The 20,131-nt window shown below is 41.3% G+C and overlaps 1 protein-coding gene across 3 annotated transcripts in view; it reads right to left on the bottom strand.

The window, feature by feature from the left end:
- Positions 1 to 20,131, bottom strand: part of Mctp2 (multiple C2 and transmembrane domain containing 2) — a 233,250-nt gene that overhangs the window by 54,593 nt on the left and 158,526 nt on the right. For all 3 annotated transcript variants that reach the window (XM_048434824.3, XM_085682633.2, XM_048434825.3), the window contains one exon: positions 19,086 to 19,205. In XM_048434824.3, coding sequence (XP_048290781.3) covers positions 19,086 to 19,205 — 120 coding nt within the window. The remainder of the gene's footprint in view (positions 1 to 19,085; positions 19,206 to 20,131) is intronic.

The raw sequence follows: 20,131 nt of genomic DNA, 5'->3' as shown, positions 1-20,131 counted from the left end.
CTTAGTGCTCAGCATGCCATCCTCCTGCTCACAGCCTTTTTCATCTCCCCACCCTGTAGAGTTTTAAACTAAGTATGGAGAATTCTTAGTTTGCTAGTCAAGGCCCATTAAATCAAATAATGGCCTAAACTTGCAGTTTTCAATACTTACCCTCTCTCTGTATCCTACCCTAGCCTCGAAACTCCAAGACATAAATCTGTGCAACTCAAAAGTGGCCTGCTCTGTTTCTCTTCCCAGTGTTTTTATTTGAATTGTCCCCAGGAACATTCATTTTCCCTTATCACCACTTGTTCTACTTGGAACATACCATGCTTTTCTACCAGAGAAGAAGCACATAGACTTTCCCTCATCGCCACCACAGCTACTCCTTCTTGGTGTGGGAGATCCTTTTGTCTGTGCATTGTTTTTACAGGTTAAGGAATAAAGAACTGTTTTGAGCCTTTGGCAGGGAAGAACAGAACTAGGTGGAAAAAGCTATGCTGTGTGCTGGGAGAAGGACAGAGTTAGGAAGATACAACGGAGTCGCCCCCGGAGATAGACTGCTGAAATTTTGCTGGTAAGCCACTACCACATAGTGATACACAGATTAATAGAAATGGGTTAAATTAAGATGTAAGAGTTAGCCAATAAGAAGCTAGAGCTAATGGGTCAAGCAGTGATTTAATTAACACAGTTTCTGTGTGATTATTTTGGTTCTGGGTGGCCGGGATGAACAAGGGGCTCTCTCCTTCTCCTTGTATTCCTACTATTCTCTCTCTCTCTCTCTCTCTCTCTCTCTCTCTCTCTCTCTCTCTCTCTCCTTGCTTTGCTCTATCCCCCCACCACCACCCTACTCCTGCTTCTCTCATGACCAGGTCCAGTCTGCTAGCCATGTTCTATCTCCTTCCTCTCCTCTGGACTCTTTAGATGCCTCTAGATGTCTTTCTCTTATATCTGTAATAAAAGCCTTCCCCTTAAGCATATCATAGAGTGGTCATATTATCACATCATACAGCTAGTTTCCAAGCTAAGCTGAGCTCTGCAGTGCTACCCGGCCTGGAACTCACTATATAAACTAGTTATATCCTCGTCTTTGCAGTGGTATCTCTCTCTCTTCCTCACTGTGGAGATGCAATATTCTGACACTATCTCTTACATCCTAAGAGACTGTAATTTGAGCTGGATCTCACAGTCAAAGTTAATAATACACCTTGGAGTCGCTTAAGCTTAAGACTGCCATCCTTCTGTTTACTTAGCCTGTTTAACCTGCCTTTAAGAGAACACTGTAGCAATCAACCTTATTTCTCTTGGATTTCCATGGGATCAACTTTGATAACCTATGCTAATGTGTAGCTGCAATCTTAAATTAGGGATCGTCCAGGCCCCTAGCCCAGAAAATGCATGTGTATCATTTCTTGAAAGCGTCAAATACAGAGGCTGAAAGCAGCTTCATAAAACAAACCAGAAAAATTGAAAGCAACAATTTTTGATAATGGTTGACAAACATTGATGTTCGTTTTCTAGGTCAGCTGGGATCATTTGGAGTCAGTGACTTAAGCTCTTGTAAAATTGTTAAGTATTTCAGTAAAGTATCCTATTTCTTCTCCAGACAGACACACGGGGTTAGACAGAGATACTGATGCAGGTACAGACACAGGTTCATTCAACAGACAGAGGGCAGAAGCCACGGGGAACATGAAGTAGAGAGTTCAAATCTGCACTTGCTCTTAGTTAACTGACTCCTAGGGGAAGCGTTTTGATTTCTTTCCTTCATGTAACGGCAGTGCGGTACTGGTGACTCAGAGTTAATCACTCATGTATATAATCCACACATTTCCCAAGTCCTAGATTACAGGAATATGCCATCGATACGCTCATTTCTCATTCAGTAATCTCCCCGTGTTCTTTCTGGAAAAAACAGCCTCACTTTGATGTCTGTGATGTCTGCATGAAGTTTATGACCCTTGTGTGCTTTACAGTTCCTGATGCTTCTTGTTTCACTCATGGCCCCAACCTTCGCATCACACATAAAGGACAGGCCACCAAACTGAAGGAAAGGAAAAACATGTATCTAGCGTGTAGTAACTGCTGGCTTTCCCCTGCAATATTCATAATTTCAAGTCTACAATCAGACAATAAATTTCGCATTAGGAATTTTTGTCAGAGTCAGTAATAGAGCAGTTGAAAGCCTAATTTTGAGAAATACATTTTTTTCACTGTCATCAGCAAGTTTTCTATTCTCATTCAAGAAAAGGAACAGAAACGTCTTACATCCCTATGTATTCTTCTGGGTATCTGAAGAGGTCAAAACCCAAACAGTTCCACTATGTGAACTGGTGAGGGTCTCACTCCTTTCAGCAGCATTGTCTTAGACTGATTGGGATCCCCACGGGAGGGGATGAAAGAGGCACACTCTAATCATACTGCAGCTGGACAAGGCTCCTTGGGAAAGGGCTCTCTGTCCAAAGTCAGAGAACAGCATGCTGTAACCATTACTCAAGTTGAACCGTTAACAGTCATTGGTTCTTCAGGGTCCTAGAATGAGCAAAAGAAAAACAAGGTATGGGCAGGTCCTATATCAAATAGGTAAGGCCGATGATTCGCAGGAATGTAGCACTAGAGCCAAGGGGTTCCCTCAGCTGAGCTACTCCATCTGCAGCTTAGCTTCTGGGACTGAAAGCAGCAGGGCTGTAGGGCGTCTGCACCAAGCCTGCTTAAGATACATTGCCTCTGCTGAATTGCAAGGGCCTCTCCCAGAGTGAGCAGTGAGTGGTGTGTTGTGTGTAGCAAAGTAGACTTCCTTTAGCAATTCCACCACGCATGTCTCAGAGTGCCTCTCTGAGTACTCTTTTTTGCTTAATTGGAAAGGAAAATTGTGCTTGCATCAGAGCCATCCATACCTGCCACTGAAGACATATGTGCTGCCCAGAAATTGCCTTTCTGAGATAGGCACATTCAGGGGGTTTTAAACTACGCATGAGCCGGAGCTCAGAAAATCCCCTCCTAAAGTAGAGATTCCCTTGTAAATCACGAAACCATCCAAAAGGCCTCACAGCACAGTTCCAATAGCCCTGTATATATTCAACCCAGAAATCTTTTTCTCGCCAACAAGTTCGAGAAGTCTAGTCAAAACAGAATAAGCATACATTCAACTGTGACCTGGCAGGCTGAAAATCTGTTGCATCTTGTAAAAAAAGAAATGTGGCTTAGCTTAGATGAAGGGAGAAACAAGGATCCTATTTAAACATCTTCTGAATTCTATCTAATGTGTTTGTTATACTAAAGGATGAAAATACTACTCTTTAAAAAAAATTTTTATTGAATTTTTGTGGATTTCACATCAGGCATCCCAATCTCACTCATGTCCCCAAGTCCTCGTTTATACTCTCGGCTCTTGCAGCCTCCCCCAAAAAACAAACTTTAAAAGTAAAACCAAATAATAAAACAAAACAAAAATAAACAAACAAGCAAAAATAAATAAATTAAATAACAACCACAAAAAAAGAAAATAAGACTAGGAGGTCACCCACCCCAATTCCCACCTCATCTATAAACTGCTAGAGCGTGAGAAGGAGCCGGACCTGCAGAGCTAAAGCTGCAGGATCCCCAGGACACAAGGCAACAATAAGACATCTAAGAGGAGTCCCAGTGAGGACCCAGAGTGGAGGTGTAGCAGAAGCCAGAGGCCTCAAACCAGACTATTAAGTCCTTGCAGTGAACATTCACAAGTAAAGCTGTACAGACTAAAGGGTGTACTGTGTGACTCACTGGGCCACACAATAGCGTCCACGCTGAGATTTTTTTTTTTAAATATTGCATTTAATAGCAAGAGTAGAAAATAAAGTCCCTTTTTTTTTGCAACTAGCTTAGAAAAAAAAACACTTTGAAAGAATCACAAAATGCAACTATTTCCAGGGTATCTTTCAAAGCCGAGAGGCAGATGTCCAGGTAACACCAAAGCCAGGAGACTGCTTAATAAAGCTACTCTATGTGCAGCCTCAAATTAGGAGTGGCACCGAGACCGGGGAATGTCTAAACCGTCACCACCTGTTTGCCCTGAAAAATCAATTACAGTCACATTTTCATAGCAGCCACAGTCTAACCAATAAAATGCAGACAGCTCCATCCTTCTGTTCCCCGAGTTGCTCCCAGGGAACATGCTAGTAACCGGCATCTTTAGCCTCACCTCACCTCCCTGTTCCTATCTGTATGAACTCACCGCAGTAAGAGCAGCCCGGGGAGCTGGGGGTGGGGCTGTGGTGGGACTGGGCAGAGAGAGCCAGAGGAGAGGGGAGCCAAAGGAGGGGAGGAATGCCAGCTCCCCTCAGCTGCATGTCAAGAAATCTTCCTCTTCTGAGTGAACTACATCGTTCCTTCAAAGGGCCTTTTTGCCTCTCCCTTTCTTTTCTTCCCCCACCTTCAAAACAGAGTTCCATACTGCATCCTCCGAGCAATAGAGGAGATCCAACTTTGGAAGTTGAAAGCAAGGGCAGAAAAGCCATCACAAGTGTTTTAGTAATTAAACGAATATGCATAATGAACCATATGCCCAAAGGGCCTGTTCTTCATGTGGGCCAGATTTTTGTTTGAATTTTTAATTTTTATATACAGATGAAACATTCAGTGCAATCTACCCACAGTGAGAGATAACACACAGAAAGAGAATGTGTGAGAAGAAGTCCACCGTGTCGAAGCAGGGGCCGGAGAGCCCAGAGAAGCGCCCTCTGAAGAGTTTGACTCAAATGTGTTTTTCTCCCTCTAGCAATTGCTCCTGTCATCTGCTTAGCGTCTTCAAGGCACACATGCAATGCACACACTGACAGCTTTATTCGGGATGAGTAAACTACTGTGTTGTCGACTGAGACGTGTGAAAATCCCAAGTGAAAAGCAAAGATTTCTTTTTTAAAAATTCCTTCCCCACCCATCACTCAGTAGCATCGTGAATCCCAGGGAATCCTCCCAGGTCTCTTTCGCACGCTACATAAATATTAGACTGTGGGCTTCAGGCCATATTCGCAAGCTGTATTCATAGCTGGGGCTGCACTAAGAGGGATCCACACCTCTTAGTGATGCAACCATACACAGCAAGGAGAGAAGATCCAGAGTGGTATCGCGACCTGCCCTCCCCACTCCTACAGCCACACAGACTACAGACGTGACACACAGATGCCAATGCTCCCTAAACAGCCTTGTGAAAGAATCTGTCATTTTAGGTTTTTGGTGTCATTTAGGAATGATCACATTGTTTCATGGGCTCCCAGGTATACAAGACTTCATAAACATACTCCAAAGCTGGGAGAAGTGGGCTTGTATGCTATATGAAATTTGCAGCGTCATTCTGGACAGAGCTATCAGGTGCTATTTGTGGAACGGTCTCGTTACCATTTTAGAGTATGTATGACTGTGTGTGTCCTTGTGTGTGCATGCATGCCTACGCATGTGAGTGTGTGTTTCAGAGTGCAAGTATCAGGTATGTGTGTATTTGTGTAGGTGCGTGGTTTGGTAATGGAGGAAACCCAGAGACATTAGCGCTCACACTTCCCCCACATGCTTGTTTAACTGATCTACTGATCCAACCCCAATGTAAAATGCCACGCAGCATTTCAACACTGAGAAGAGACGATGAAAACACACGGGGCCAGAAATCAATGCAGAGCTTTGGGCCTGTGTGAAGGCCCCAAGGGACACAGCGGCACTATCCTTCTCACAAGGTAAACTCCAGGGTATTTAAAGAGCAAGTGGGAACCCTGCTGTAAGCATCATCTCTGGCTCCTTTCATCCCTCATTAGGGATGTGGGCCTTCCAACCTGGTGGGGGATCGAGTGGTCTAGGTGGGAAGACGGATACACTTCAACTGCAGCAGAAGACCAAAAAAACTGACAGGGAGCATCACCTCTCCTGACTGCTTAAATCCTTTAAGGATGTGTGTGAGCAATTAGAGAGGGAGTGTAATCTTTGCAGAGTGCATTAACATTCCCGACCTCCTGGACAATAGATCAGACCTCAGACGCATAATGCTTCCCTAAGGCTTTATAGCCAGTGTATTTGATCTGTTAGTCACTCTGGCCCCTGATACTAAAGGTATCATCCACCTCCAAAGCAGCATTCTTGGGCAACCGTAGCCACTGCAGAGGTTGGACTTCAGTCAAGCAGAGAGCTGGATTGTCCCCACAATCCTCAGCAAGATACCACGCCCTCCCCATTTTTTTTCCAAGCTACAAGACTGGTTCTGTAAAAGTAAATGAGGTACATGAATATGCATAGGTCATTTGATGGTCACAAGACAGGGATGGGGTTATCCCCCCCAATAAAACACATCATGCTTTTGCCCTTAAAATTAGCTTCATAATAGATCTTTGGAAGGAAAGCTGCAAGAGTGACAGACAGCACAGTTATATGCAAAAGACGGGGGTCGGGGATCAAATACAGTCCTTACCCTGGCACTTTTAAATCTCCTCCTATCCTGCAGGCTTCTGGGCAAGACAACTGGTCAAACAGTAACCTATTTCCCGATGAAGGCGTCCTCTCTGCCTGCTAATCTCACAGAGGAAGCTTGGCTTTCACCATTTATTATAAACATTTTCGAGAATTGCTTACCACGACATATTTTTAATGGATTAGATTCTGGTCAGCTGCTAACAGAGCAGAGAACTGAATATTCTTCATATGGAGGCTGCAAAATAGGTTTTCAGGGGGTCGGACTTGCCTTCCCCTAGTCTCCCTCATGAGTAATTGAAAGAGCAATTGAAACAGAATATAAGAAATCTGGTTTCTTCTCCCCCCCCCCCCACCTCTCTCCTTTCTTTTCTCCCCCTTTTCTATTACAAGATGATCTGGATCCAAGGGACCAGTAGACCAGACCTTATCGTGTTTTGAACTTTTTCATAAGACTTAGCATACAGTTTTGAAGACGACAGAAATCCAGATATTTTCCCCAGAACCATTACAGTTGTCCGCTGACGACACTCAACTCCTAAAGCCTAAAGCATTCAACCAAACTAATTACATTTCCTTAGAATCATGTCAGTTCCTTCAGAAAATGCGCACTGCAAGGTTTTTGTTTGGTTTTATTTTTTTTAAATGAGGCTGCAAGAAAATAGGATAGCCGAAATTAGCTTTCTGCTTAAGCAAATCGCGCTGGAGTAGAGTCTTCAAGCTGAAAACTAAAACATTGCAGATGAATATATGCCTCTGCAAAATTTGCAATTTAAAAACGTTTGAACCTTAACCTGCTTCTGAGAAAGAAATCTTGACTCTTTAAGTCATTAACTTTGCCTTTACAGTTCCTAATGCCCCAAAAGAAGCAATGAGAGAAACCAAAATGTTCTTATATGTGCTATACATTTTCTAACTGATGACAATTGTTTGTGCAGTAATTTTCGCAGTAGATAATATCTTTGAAGAAATCTGTGATTCTGAGAACATTGAAATTAACCTTAATTAGGCAAGTAAGAAAAGACCCCTTACACCAACTGAGTTTAATATTACAGCTTAAATATATGTCTTTGTATACACACACACACACACACACACACACACACACACAGATTTTCTAAACAAGCAAAATGTGTAACTTTATCTAAATGTTATATAAAAATAAAATTCAATACAAGTGGGCAAGGCATCTGATTGACACAGAAAATCTGGACTACTCTGACAGTAATCTAGATTCTATCCCTTCTGCATGGACATAAACAGGCCACATAACATGAGAGAAAATGATTGCAAAAACGGAGCAGAAAATTACACAACATGGAAATTAAATTTTTTAAATGGATGTAATAATTTCTGTTTACAGATTATTGTATCAAATTAAAAATAAATTGCTGGAATTAAAATCCCCACGTAGTCAACAGAAAAGTACCTTGGGATTTTCCTCATTTGTTGGCTTCTGCCGCCACCTGCAGGATTTTAAATAATGCAGACAGGCAGCAAGCTACTTGCTCATTCTTTTTTATGTCCTTTCCTCTTTTTTTTTCTTCTTCTTTTTTGTTTCCTCAAACTTGTCTTTGTGTGTGTGTGTGTGTGTGTGTGTGTGTGTGTGTGTGCAAGGGAAGGTGTGTGGGGGGGGAGGTAAACGACCATAAATAAATAGTATTCTTTGGTAGCAGTTATATTTTTTGAAAATTTAAAAACCACAATAAAAGCCAAAAGTAAGTATACCAGAAGAGATACATCCATTTAAGGAGGGCTCCAGCAGCTACATTTAAACAAAACGTGCTTTTTGTTCCTATCACACAAACTAAAATGGGTGTGGCAGACAGCCTATAGAATTTCCTTATGAAAAAGGACTGTATCTTTCTCAGGAAAACAGTTCATGTTTGGGAATAATTTACAAAATATTTCTGAGTGCTCTACCTAGATCCATCCAGAACAGGGACAACATTACTATTAGCAAACACATACTCAGTATTCTACTGGTTTGAAAATCGAAGGCATATTTTAAAATATTTTTCAGAAATGATGATTGTAGACCAACGAGTGAAGATCAGGTTTTTTTTTTTTCTTTTTCTTTTTTTGGCAGAAGTCAAAACTCAGCACTTTGCAAACACAGAGATCCCAGGCTGTCATATAGCCATTGTCATTGTCAACATCTACGTCATCACCATCTCTGCCCTCACTGCATCCTGATGGTGGTGATCCATTCACCCCAACAGAAGGGTCAGCCAAATCCACATGAGCTGTGATTCAGATCTATGTCCCTGGGAGCATTATCTTTCCGAGCAGCAACTCCACCCACTTATAAACCAGTTCCCAATAGGAGGCCTTGAGGGGAAAATGTCTAAGAAACAACAAAACCCGTGGTTGCTGTGTAGATGCAGTTCATACTCAGAAACCAAAACCATAATAGCTAAGTGAATGCCAATAAAAGTCACACCTTGTAAAAATGGTGGAGGGCTGAGGTGTGGGGGTTGGGAGGTGGGCTCTTACGCTGTCTCTGGGAAGTCTAAGGAAGGTCTTGTTTCTGATTCTCTGATGGAACACAACCATTTCTCCAACTTTAACATCCTGTGGCTCCATCTTCTCCAGATGCAAACAGCAGCCCTGACTGTCTCACTCAGTACTGGATTTGCCAAGAAGTGTACACCATGTCTTCCTTTTCTTTTTCCCCTCTTTTCTGAGACAAGATGGAACCCTCCATGACAATTGACAGAAACTTTAAAGAGACTGTGTAGAAATAGAAAATTCATTCCAAAGGGACACGGGGAAAAATTACGGATTGTGGGGGTTTGAAAATCCCGGGGAAACTAAAATAGTTCATAAGTCCTGCTCAAAAGGGCTTTGCATTGAATATGATTGTGGATTTTTTCATATCCTTATGTGGTTTTTGGCACAAAAGATATGGGCTATTAGGCTAGTGAACAACTCATACGAATAAAAACAAATAATACACTCGCGCACGCACACACACACATACAAACACACATACATAGTCACACAAATATCTGTTATTTTAAAGAGCTAATGACATAACCTCAAGATCCCGGGAGAAGCAACAAAACATGCCTTTCAAAAGCATAAATCAAATGGCAGCAGTTCAATCCGGCAGTAAACCCTAACCAGACCACAAAGCAGGTTGCTCTCCATAAACATCAGATCAGGCAGCTCCAATGATTACTGGGCTCTCGTGTAACTGTCACCTGTGGTGGGTCTAATTACAGGCTACCCAGGCAAGCACGCCCACACCACACAGCAAAAAAAGGCCTTCCGTTTGCAGAGCCCGGCCAGACAATGAGAGCACACGCCACCTGATGCGGAGCCCCAAAAGATCAGCCAGAGAGACTAATAAAAATGACAGCTTAGGAACAAATAACAAAGCTCAGACGGCCACAAAAAGGCAATATCAAATTAGCCAGAAATATAAGCGCGGAGCGTGGTTCTTCAACAGGTCAAAGCCGACGCCGGGAAATGGCTGTGACTGATTCCGCACGGGCCCTTCCCGCTCTCTATTTTGAGATATTCTTTTCCATTTTTGCCTCACTCCAAATGTTTGCACATCCAGGTGTCACGTTACAGAAACAGATGGAGAGGAGAAACAGCACTCTGCTCTTAAAAAAATAATAATAAAATAAAATAAATGCTCCAAGATTCAACGACCATAGGTTCCTGTTGGAGATCTCACCCAGCCCTCCTGTTGCTGACTGCCTTTTGGCCATTTTGCCGCTAATTAGCACTCCCCTGGACAGGTAGGGTGAGAAAAACACATAGGAGACAAGATGACAACAGAGTTTTCAGAGAGTCTAGGATTTTCCGCACAAGAGAAGCTACTGGGTAGTGCATGAGAGGAGGGACCGGAATAAAAGGAACAGATGGTTTCCAGTGATACCAGCATTCTTCCAGGAAGCAATGTTTATATGCCTACTGTGTACCCCGCACAATCATCAGCAGTAAGAATCTAAGACTAGACCTTTGCCATTCGAAGCATGGTATACCATACCATAATAATACATAGAGTCACTCCGTATAATTCCTCAATATCGCACACAAACACAAAGTGTGTGTCCTGATTTTGATGTGAAGAACTTGAGGGAGGCAAGGGTGAAGACAGCTATCAAAGCCTTGAGGGTGATGGTCCATGCCTTGGGATTTGGAGGGCATAGGTACATTAATGAGGTCCGGGAACTAGTTGGCTCTTGAACATTGCTTACAGCATATAACATGGATCTTGGCATCTTTACCTCACAAAATCCACTTCACAATGCAACATTCTTAATAAGACTTTTGCTAGAACAACATCAATACCCATCAGTACTTACAAATCCTACCAGTACTTGCCGCTTATGACAAAAAATATCCATGCTTATTATCAAAGTTGGTTTTCAGAGAGATTTTTTTCATCAAATATGTTCATATTCAAGGCATTATCTTTTGTTTTCAATGATGAGGCAGGAAGGGAAAGTATATAAGCAAAGAGGTAAATTGTGATGTTTCAGGCTGTCAACCTGAATCTATAATCTCCTTACTTATGGATCTCAGAATATTATGCCTTACGAATATTATGCTAATTGCATCAGTTGAGATGAGAAGAACCATCTACTGTGGGTAGTGCCATTCTCTTAGTGGGATGCTGGTCCATATAAAAAAGAGAAAGTGAACTGAGCACAGGAATTCACTGCTGACTCTTTCTTGATTGTGGATATGATGTGACCAACTGCTTTAAGCTCCTGGTGCCTTGAATCCTGTATCAGGATGATCTGTACTCTTGAACTATGCGTTAATACAAACTCTTTCTTCTATCTGCTGCTTAATGTCAAAGAGTATTCTATCCCTTTGACATTAGGAATAGAAGGTAAGATACACAGGGATGAGGAGGAGTAAGAATCAGAAAGGTAAGAGAGGAAAGAGTGCATGGGGTGAGAAATATGAGACACAGGAAGAGAAAAACAGAGGAGAAAATTTGATGGACCAACAGCTATGTAGTATGAGAAGTTCATATTTGTCTCTCCATATGTAACTATCATAAACACGCTGTACCACCAGCAGTAACGGGAAGGAAGTATAATAGACAGGGGGATGAGAGTAAAGAAAGAGTCAACCATTTGCGACCCAAAAGAGTCACACGGCTGTTAGAATCCTACCTTTGTCTAAGACTTAAGGTTCTAACATGAGAACCACAGTCAAGCTCACAATAGGGTCCTCCTGGAAATAAGACTGAAGTAAATTGAGCTCATTGGAATCGGAAAGATGCAAGGCTTCTAGGAGAAAACTCAGAGAATGGTGTGTGTTTGTGTGTGTGTGTGTGTGTGTGTGTGTGTGTGTGTGTGTTCTTGTCCTTGTCCATACATCTGATGCTGTGTTCAAGTGCAAAGAGAAAAACAGTTGCCCAAAGTTCAGCCCAAGAGGACGATGGGAACAGGTAACAGTTATGGCAGAGTTCTGATGTCGAGGCTTGTATAAAAACCACAGAGACAGAGTGTATCATTCCTTTGCTCTCTAGCGTGGCTGTGTGAGCATGGCAGTGTGTACTCCTCTAGAATTAGGATAATAAAGACCTGGTGCTTTATAGGTTAACCTCAGAATCCTCTACACTACCAAGTGACTCAGTCTGTATGCCCCATGATTCTGTCTGCCAGCACAATTCAATTATAAGTTTGAAAACATAAACATGAAAATATGCTAAAATAGTTAATAGTGTCCCTTTACATCTTCCTTAGATAATTTTATAAATGCAATTACTATAATTTTATTAAATGGCATAATTAGTTAATGCCTGAGAAGTTGTCAATTTAAGGTACAATTATGTTGTAAAAATTATAATCATGATGTGCAATGATGAATTGTTCTTCTTTTAACAAGTGTCAGAGAAGAAAATCTTTAAAATGTTTTTGGAAGCATGGGTAGTGTCTTCCATACTAAAATTGTGAGCAATCATTGTATCGGTATTAAAATAAATGATATATCAAGAACTGTAAATTTTATATGCATATTGCGTGTGTGTGCATGTATGTACTGTTAAAATGTCTTAAGAAATTCTCCGCTTCATATAAAATGGTTCAAACCTTGTGTTTATTTTCATTTCTCTTATAAAAATATTGTTCATCTTTAAACTCCAACTGCACAGGCACTGACCACATGACATGAACAGTGGGGGCCGCCAGTAGATATGGAGACAGCCACCATAAGAGCAATAAAATATAGCTACAGTTGGTTATGAATAAGCTAGTGATTGAGCTGAGAAAAATAGAAAGCTAAGTATTTTCGATATCATGAACCAATATCCAAATCGTCCAAAAACCACTTGCATGGCACCATTTAAGAAGCTCAGAAGCAAAATTAGAACTGTATTTGCCATCCATAACAAAAGAAGATAAAGTTAAATGTCACAAAGGTGTCATGGTTGCTGTGACAGATAATAGTAGTGAATAGGCCCTAGAATGACCATGGAGACACATTTCTGGGTATTTCTCTGAGGCAAAGTTGCAGAATGAGTTCACTGAGTTGAGAAGAGTCACCTTGACTATTGGTGGCACTATTTGACTGCTGGCGGGCAGGAAGTAGTCCTTGTTTGAACAGAAGAGAAGTGAGCTGAGTGCCAGCATCCATCCATTCCTGGTTCCCGAGAGTCAGGGGTAGCAGTCATGTGGCCAGCTGCCTCTTTTAGCTCACAGCATCATGGCTTCCCTAGTATCATGGACAGTAGTGTCCTCCAAATTAGAGCCAATGGAAATTTCCACTCCTTTTCCGTCAGGATGTTTTACTGGAGCAGTGCATAAAATAACTTATAACCACCTCAAGGCTTTGCCAAACTACGCTGGCAGAGAAAACTCTCTCTCTCTCTCTTTCTCTCTCTCTCTCTCTCTCTCTCTCTCTCTCTCTCTCTCTCTCTCTCTCATACCCTGTTGTATGTTGGAAAGACTGGGTCCATTATTACTGTTGTGTTTAAGTTCAAAGTAAAAATATTTTCTATTTCCTAATACGTTAGGATTTCAAACTGGAAAGGAGTCTGTAAATGTTAAATACTGTCGATGACTAAGAAATGGAGAGTTAGATGTCGAAGCTTGTTTGAGGGGCTGATTGATACCTTAAATTATATATCATATTACAAGGCATATCAACTCAAGAAAAATTCTTCATTTTTCTTACACTCAAAAAGCTTAGGGAAAAAGTCACAGATGTTAAAGTCATTGCTTTATGAAGATGGCCATTGATATATGGCAGATTTAGATTACTTCTTAACAACAAACGTCTAAGGAAAAATTTAATAAAATAAGGAATCCATCAATGCCCTGCACATGAGCCTGTCTCAGGGTAGTAGGTGTCTGTCTGAAAGATTGGTGGAACGACACAATTCCATGAAGGCAAAGCTGCTTTGAAGGCATCATGGGAGATTTGCTATTTAAAGGAACTCTGGGATAAGGGATCTCTTAACAAATGCTATCTTATCACACGGGAAATGTATTTATGCAATAATATAACCTCACATCCTTTAACAGAGTCCTGAGATAATACATAAATCTATACAGGAAAAAAAACAAAATCACATATTTATAATTGATTCTACAGTATACTATATAATATCATAAGGCAAAAGTATTTTTTGTGAGTTTATCCACTATGAAATGCTATGCTATCATAAAGCCATGATGGGGATTAAGCCAGAAATGCCTGCTTATTTACTGGTTCTGTAAGATAGCGTGAAGGCCTTTGTTACTGTCTACAATAACTGCCTGTTCCATCTCTTTAACAACTTGAAATCTTAAAGAAAACTCGAAAAGGAGAAGCTCCAGTCGTGACCCATTAGTTTTACTCAGCCTCTGTTTATGCTTTCTCTGCAAACACTTTGGAGTCATCCGAGATTATCCCTCCACAGTAGGGGAAGCAAACATTCCAACTAGAGATTAATAAAAACGAGTGCTTCTGGGACTACGTATATGGATTCCAAAGTGGATGCAGGTCACATAATTCCTGAGGCTGAAACTGTTTCCCAGAGTATCACAAGCATACCTATCCTATTTAATTTTAGCCCCATCACTCAGAACAAAAGGACCAATGGAGAACTCATTCCACCCAGGTGGGGAATCTTTCGCTCGGTGCCTAGGAAGAGGCGTCTCCCCCCCAGCATACAGTGTCACGGCATTTCTCTGATAATCTGTACGCTTTCTCTGAGAGACAGAATATAAACCAGAAGTCAATAGTGTTACTGACTCATGACGGTCAATGGCAAGGAGGAGCCCTGGAATACAGCAGGTCCCTGCTAAAGTCAGATGATCTGAGAGTCAGTCTCCACTTTACCTCCTAAAAACACGTGAGCATCAACATTCTACTGCGTGGGCTCACACTTTTCACCTGGGAAAAACTGGGCCCAGCTTTTCATCTACATCTGCAGGCTTCTGTGGGAACTCACGGAATTCACATTTGAGCATGGCTTAGGATGGCTACATCCAGTCAGGAAAGCTATCATCCTATCTTAGTATCCCCCGGAGGTCAAGGTCTGTGTGGGTATAACCATGTGTACATGGATAAATACCATATTTACAAATCAATTCATAGAACAGTACGTAGACAGAAGTCCTTACTCCTAGGTACATTTGCTCTCTGTCAATAACTTGGCACTTACATCAGCTTTCAATTGGAAAAGTCAAGAACATAACTTTTTGAAGAGGGAAATTATATAATTCAGCATGAATAAAGCTAAAGTATAATCAAATTATAATTAAATTCAAGCTCTGAGAGAACAATGCACCAAAATACTTAGCTAACGTTCATAAAGAGAAGAAAATCTTCAAAGACAGAATAAGAATTTTCTTGGAAATATTCTGCCTAAATAAACACATTGAGGTGAAAAACATGATTTTGTATGTTTTGACTATTTCCCATAAAATAAAAACTTAGCATTTATCAGTCGTGTTTTTACGATATGTCTTTGTATTTGTTAATTCTTTAGACTGTATTTTAATTAAATATTTATATCAAGTATATTTTAGATTAAAATATAGTGATTCCCCCTTCTCTTTCTTCTCTTAAATACCTCTGATGTCCCTCCTTCCAACTACCCTTCACATGTTCCCCCCTCTCAAATCGATCTGAATTTGATTTGAATTGTTTCAATGACAAATTCAACACTGCACAGCCATTTTGACATGGCACGGATCAGGAAGTATTCAAGGTCACATCCTTCCCCTAGCATTGGGGATGCAACCACCCACAGGATCAAGGGGTAAGCCCTACCACGGGTCAGGCTTTATACTTGGATGATCTAACACGGTGACTTCTTCCACGTCTGTCTGTCTACTTCTGATTACACTCCCTGGACTCAGATTGAATTTTAAACTGAAGCTTCCGACAAGGGATGCTCTATGCATACGGATCATAGGGATCTCAGGGAATATAAGGCCTGCTTCACTGAAGATTCAGTGTTAATAGCCAGCACGTGATAAATATAATCCCACAATGTGTATGTTTTGTCTCATCTGGAAGAACAGGAAAGAATGAGAAGTTAGTAGACTATTTTTCGAGCGAACTGAAAGAAAAAGTATTTTCTTTTCTCCCCTGAGTATGTAGTGTGCTAGCCTTGATTCTTATTCCCATAGGGACAGGGAAAGTCCTATCACAGATAGTTTGATCAAAATCGTTCTATTCAGCCCTTCAGGAGCCAAATACTACCTTGCATCCTTATTTCCAGGAGAGGATATGGACCTTCAAATACAATCTGGTTCCTGAATAAATTCTCAGATTAAACTTTTGCTTCAGATACCCACAAGGCTGCTCTCCTCTGTAAGAGATAGACAACAGGTGGACCGTGAAGGAAGTACCAGGTGGGTGATAAAAGGCAACAGCATTCTGCCCTAACTAGACCCCGGGAGAACTATTAATGGGTAACAGTGGTGATACATAGGGCATCCTTGCAAGGAGAGCCAGACAGAGAGAATGTTGAACTTCCTTCTCTCAACCTTGCATCTTTCTGGCTCAGCTTAGCCGAGGCGCTAACCTCCTGAGAGCTGATAGACAATCTATGACAGAATTCCATATACTCAAGGGGACAGCAACATACCAGCGGAGTCCCTTTGTGTGTAGCTCCAGCAGAACTCTGTGGGCAACAGACAAGTCCACAGAATACTCTATGAACAAAACACGCCTCCCCAGAAGAGCCTGACTGCTCACAATGTAATTTAAACAACAACAGAAGAGGGGGTAAAATGCACACACACACACACACACACACACACACACACACACACATGCCCTTCATTCTGTCTTTTAAGTATATTTCAATATACTCCTGTATTTTAAAGAGCAGAAACTATACAAGGATAATCATAATAGTGGTATATAGTAACAGAAAGTGTTTAATAAAATTCTATTTCATCAACTATGGGGCAGGAACTATCTGCCCCTTAGTATCTGGGTGTCTCTGAGATCCATCACGGGCTAGGCACTATGCATTGCATATGGTTTAGCTTTTGGATGTGAATGGACTTCAATGCACTATACTCAGGATAAGTGATATAGTTTATGTATACAGTAATCCCTCATTATACTTGGGGTTCTAGTTCTAAGATTCCCACCCCCAGACACCCAACCCCACAGAAGCTCAAGTATCTTATATTCAGTGTCATCATCTGGACTGTAACATACACGTATCTTATAAAATATTTCTAGATTGCTTATAAACTAAAACACAATGCAAATGAAAGGTTGGTAGCTGTGCAACTATTCTGTATGAGTAAAGACAAGAGAAACGTCTGTATTTGTTTAGTTCCGATGTAATTTTGAAAACTTATTTTAGTTGTAACCGGTTGGATCTGTGAAATTCGAGTGCCGGGACACAGCGAGTTGACTCCACAGGATATGTGACTAAATCTGATCTTTTTCCAGTGATGTTTGGAAGGAAATATGCCACTCACACAAACAGTATGTCCTGCCACAGTCTCATAGGCCCTGTATCCTTGTACATTTGGCTTCAATAAAACCAGAGAGGACAAAACAGCACAGGAGTCCGTTTATCTGGGCTGGGGATCCTCAGTACAAGGGGCCATTACTGCAGTTTCTGACACCTGGGTACTGGATCTTCTCCTGGGTGGTGCTAGCCGAGAGGGCTCACCCAAGGCAGAGGCAGTGGATGAGAGGTCCCTGGCAAGGCTCCCTTCCTGTTCAGAAGTACTTTTTACTGGACAACCTGTTTCCATTCATTTGTTTTCATCTCCCTTTAGATCAGGCCGGCAGCCCATTAATCATTTCTGTCATCCCCTTACCGAATCCAGGGCAACAGATCTGTTTTTCTAAAGTCTCTGGGCCAGAAATCAACTGAAAAGAAAGGGAAATCCTCTACTTCTCATGCGGCTGGCCAGAGCGCTGGCTGGAAGCAGCCACCAATTGTGTTCACTTTCCTCTGAGGCCCATAATTGTACACAACAGTCCATGGAAAGTTTTGAAAGGGAATCTGGATAGGAAGTGGAGCTGGGGAGTTGCAAAAGCAACTCATGAAGATAGCAGCTGAGGAAGGTGTAAGAAACAGAGACTGCTAAGTAAATGTCAGGCCAATAACAGAGACATAGATGACCTGAAATGATACAAAAATGAAAATAAACTGATCAAAATGCTACCCATTGGCAAAGAAAATTTCTCTTAGGGAGCTGACATAATTGGTTATATAAAAAAATGTGGAAATAACTTTGAGATCACAATGAAGCACTAATATCTTATGTTCATATTTAAATATACACATATATAACAGCTACGTTTATATTTTATTTCTATATCAGTTTGTTCTCATGAATATCTTTATGTGATATATACATCATATAAATTAAAGCTGAGCTTTCAGGACTGATGAAAACATGGAGGTTGTAATGTCAACAGAAAACAGGAGAACCCAACTTTCCTTGGACCATTACATAGATAGAGTCTATTGCAATCTCTTAACTATGTAGAAACTATACAGAAATCTGCATTCATACCAGGTATAAGAGACATGTAAGGCATTAGCCATCTAGGTATCTTCTCCATAGTTGATATTATCAAGTTGACTAAGAACCAGTTCTTTATAAATGAGAGAGAATGCCCCCCCAAGAGATGTCAGGAGAGGCTGTGGTGCCAATGGGGATGTTCTTCAAAGACTATGGACTCTTAGTAACAGACTCCATGACTGTGACAATCTCTCAAACCCCCTGACTCTGTGATACTATGATGCTCATGAGAACGGGCCAGTGTTCTGAGAAAAGTAGTGTATCTCATATAGATGAGTATTTCTCAATTATGGTATCGAGTCCCATTTTAATTCACAGTGATCAATTGTATTCAAAACTTGATGTGGATATATATTTTCAGTATTGAATTTTGTGAATGATTTTCTGAAAAAACTAAAATAGAGCCATTTAGTTATATTTTACTCATATGACTTGCCAGATGCCACTTTTTATAGACCATGCAGAGACTACACAAATATGCTGCCATAACATCACAGAAACTCGGACACTGGCTCTTTTGAGCTGAGAAAGAAATGACATAGAAACAGTATTTGAAGAATTTAAAGAATTTTTATGGGTTTCTTTTACCCAGGTACATCTTCGAATGGCTAATCACCTATGTTATAATAAAGTTTAGAGAAATGAATGGGTACAAATAAATAACAAATAATGTGAACATTACAAAGAAAAAAATCTTACCACAAACGCTATTGTACTTCTCAGCGTGGACTCCCACTGGAAGCAGCTTTTGAAGAACTGTATCGTGTTCCATATTGACATTGTGAGTCTTTTCACCCTGTCTGCGTCTCTTGATAAGATCTGGGTTTTTAAAAAAAAATGGAAAACAGAGAGGTCAATTAGACTTCCATTCTCTGGCTGTTCCCTTAGATCAGCTGCCCTGGCTGTTTAAATTGTGTCATACACAGTGCCCATTCTAAGAGTATGAAGTCCTCATACTTCTAGAACTATTTCAAAATATTGTCATCCATCAGGAACAAGAAGTTCCGGCCTGGGCTATGGCTCATTTTATGAAAACTAGCGTGTTTGAATAATGCTCAGTATGACACTGGGTAGAGGAGAGCTGCAGCAACCAGGCATTTGGTGACCGCGAGTGCTGCGTGCATGCACGTGCATGGCGTGGATGAGCACATGTATGTGTGTGTACACAGCGTGGCAAGGGGCGAGAGAAGTATAGAGACATCGCAACAAAGAACAATATTGAGTCAGAATGGAAATGAGTGTCGAGGCGGTGTTTAGTATGGCTGCAACTGGACAGAACACCAGTAGGAAACCTCTAGTATTACAGCTTAGTTAGACCAAAAGGTGACCTTTTCATCACCCAGTCTCCCCTTTCCCAGCTGGACAGTCCTCAGGACACTTCTCGACCTCTCTCCCCCAAAGGACTGCCATTGTGCTTAGCCTTACAGGTGGTTGTGAGAATTCCAGACTTGGTTTTAAGGATTTGTTTCATAAGTAAGAACTTGAACTTTATGACCATCTAGGGTAGCCCAGAGGTGTGCAGGACTTGAGGAGGGTTCCTGACCCACCTAGGGAATTTAGTCCCAGATTTCCCCTCTACTCTCAAAGCCAAAGCCACCCCAGTGGCTAAGTTATTTTGTAAAGGAAATCTCTCTTCTCCCAGCGGGAGGCACAGTATTTTGATTTGCTGGCAAAGCTGTCGCCCTGCCTACCCCCACTGAGGTTTTAACTTTCAAGTAAAAACAGAGCAAAAGACAAAAAAATAA

The sequence above is a fragment of the Myodes glareolus genome, chromosome 24, assembly GCF_982192425.1.
Source record: "Myodes glareolus chromosome 24, mMyoGla1.1, whole genome shotgun sequence".
Taxonomy (NCBI): Eukaryota; Metazoa; Chordata; class Mammalia; order Rodentia; family Cricetidae; genus Myodes; species Myodes glareolus.
Note: the sequence above shows the minus strand (reverse complement) of the source record. Positions and strands in the feature narration are given on the sequence as shown.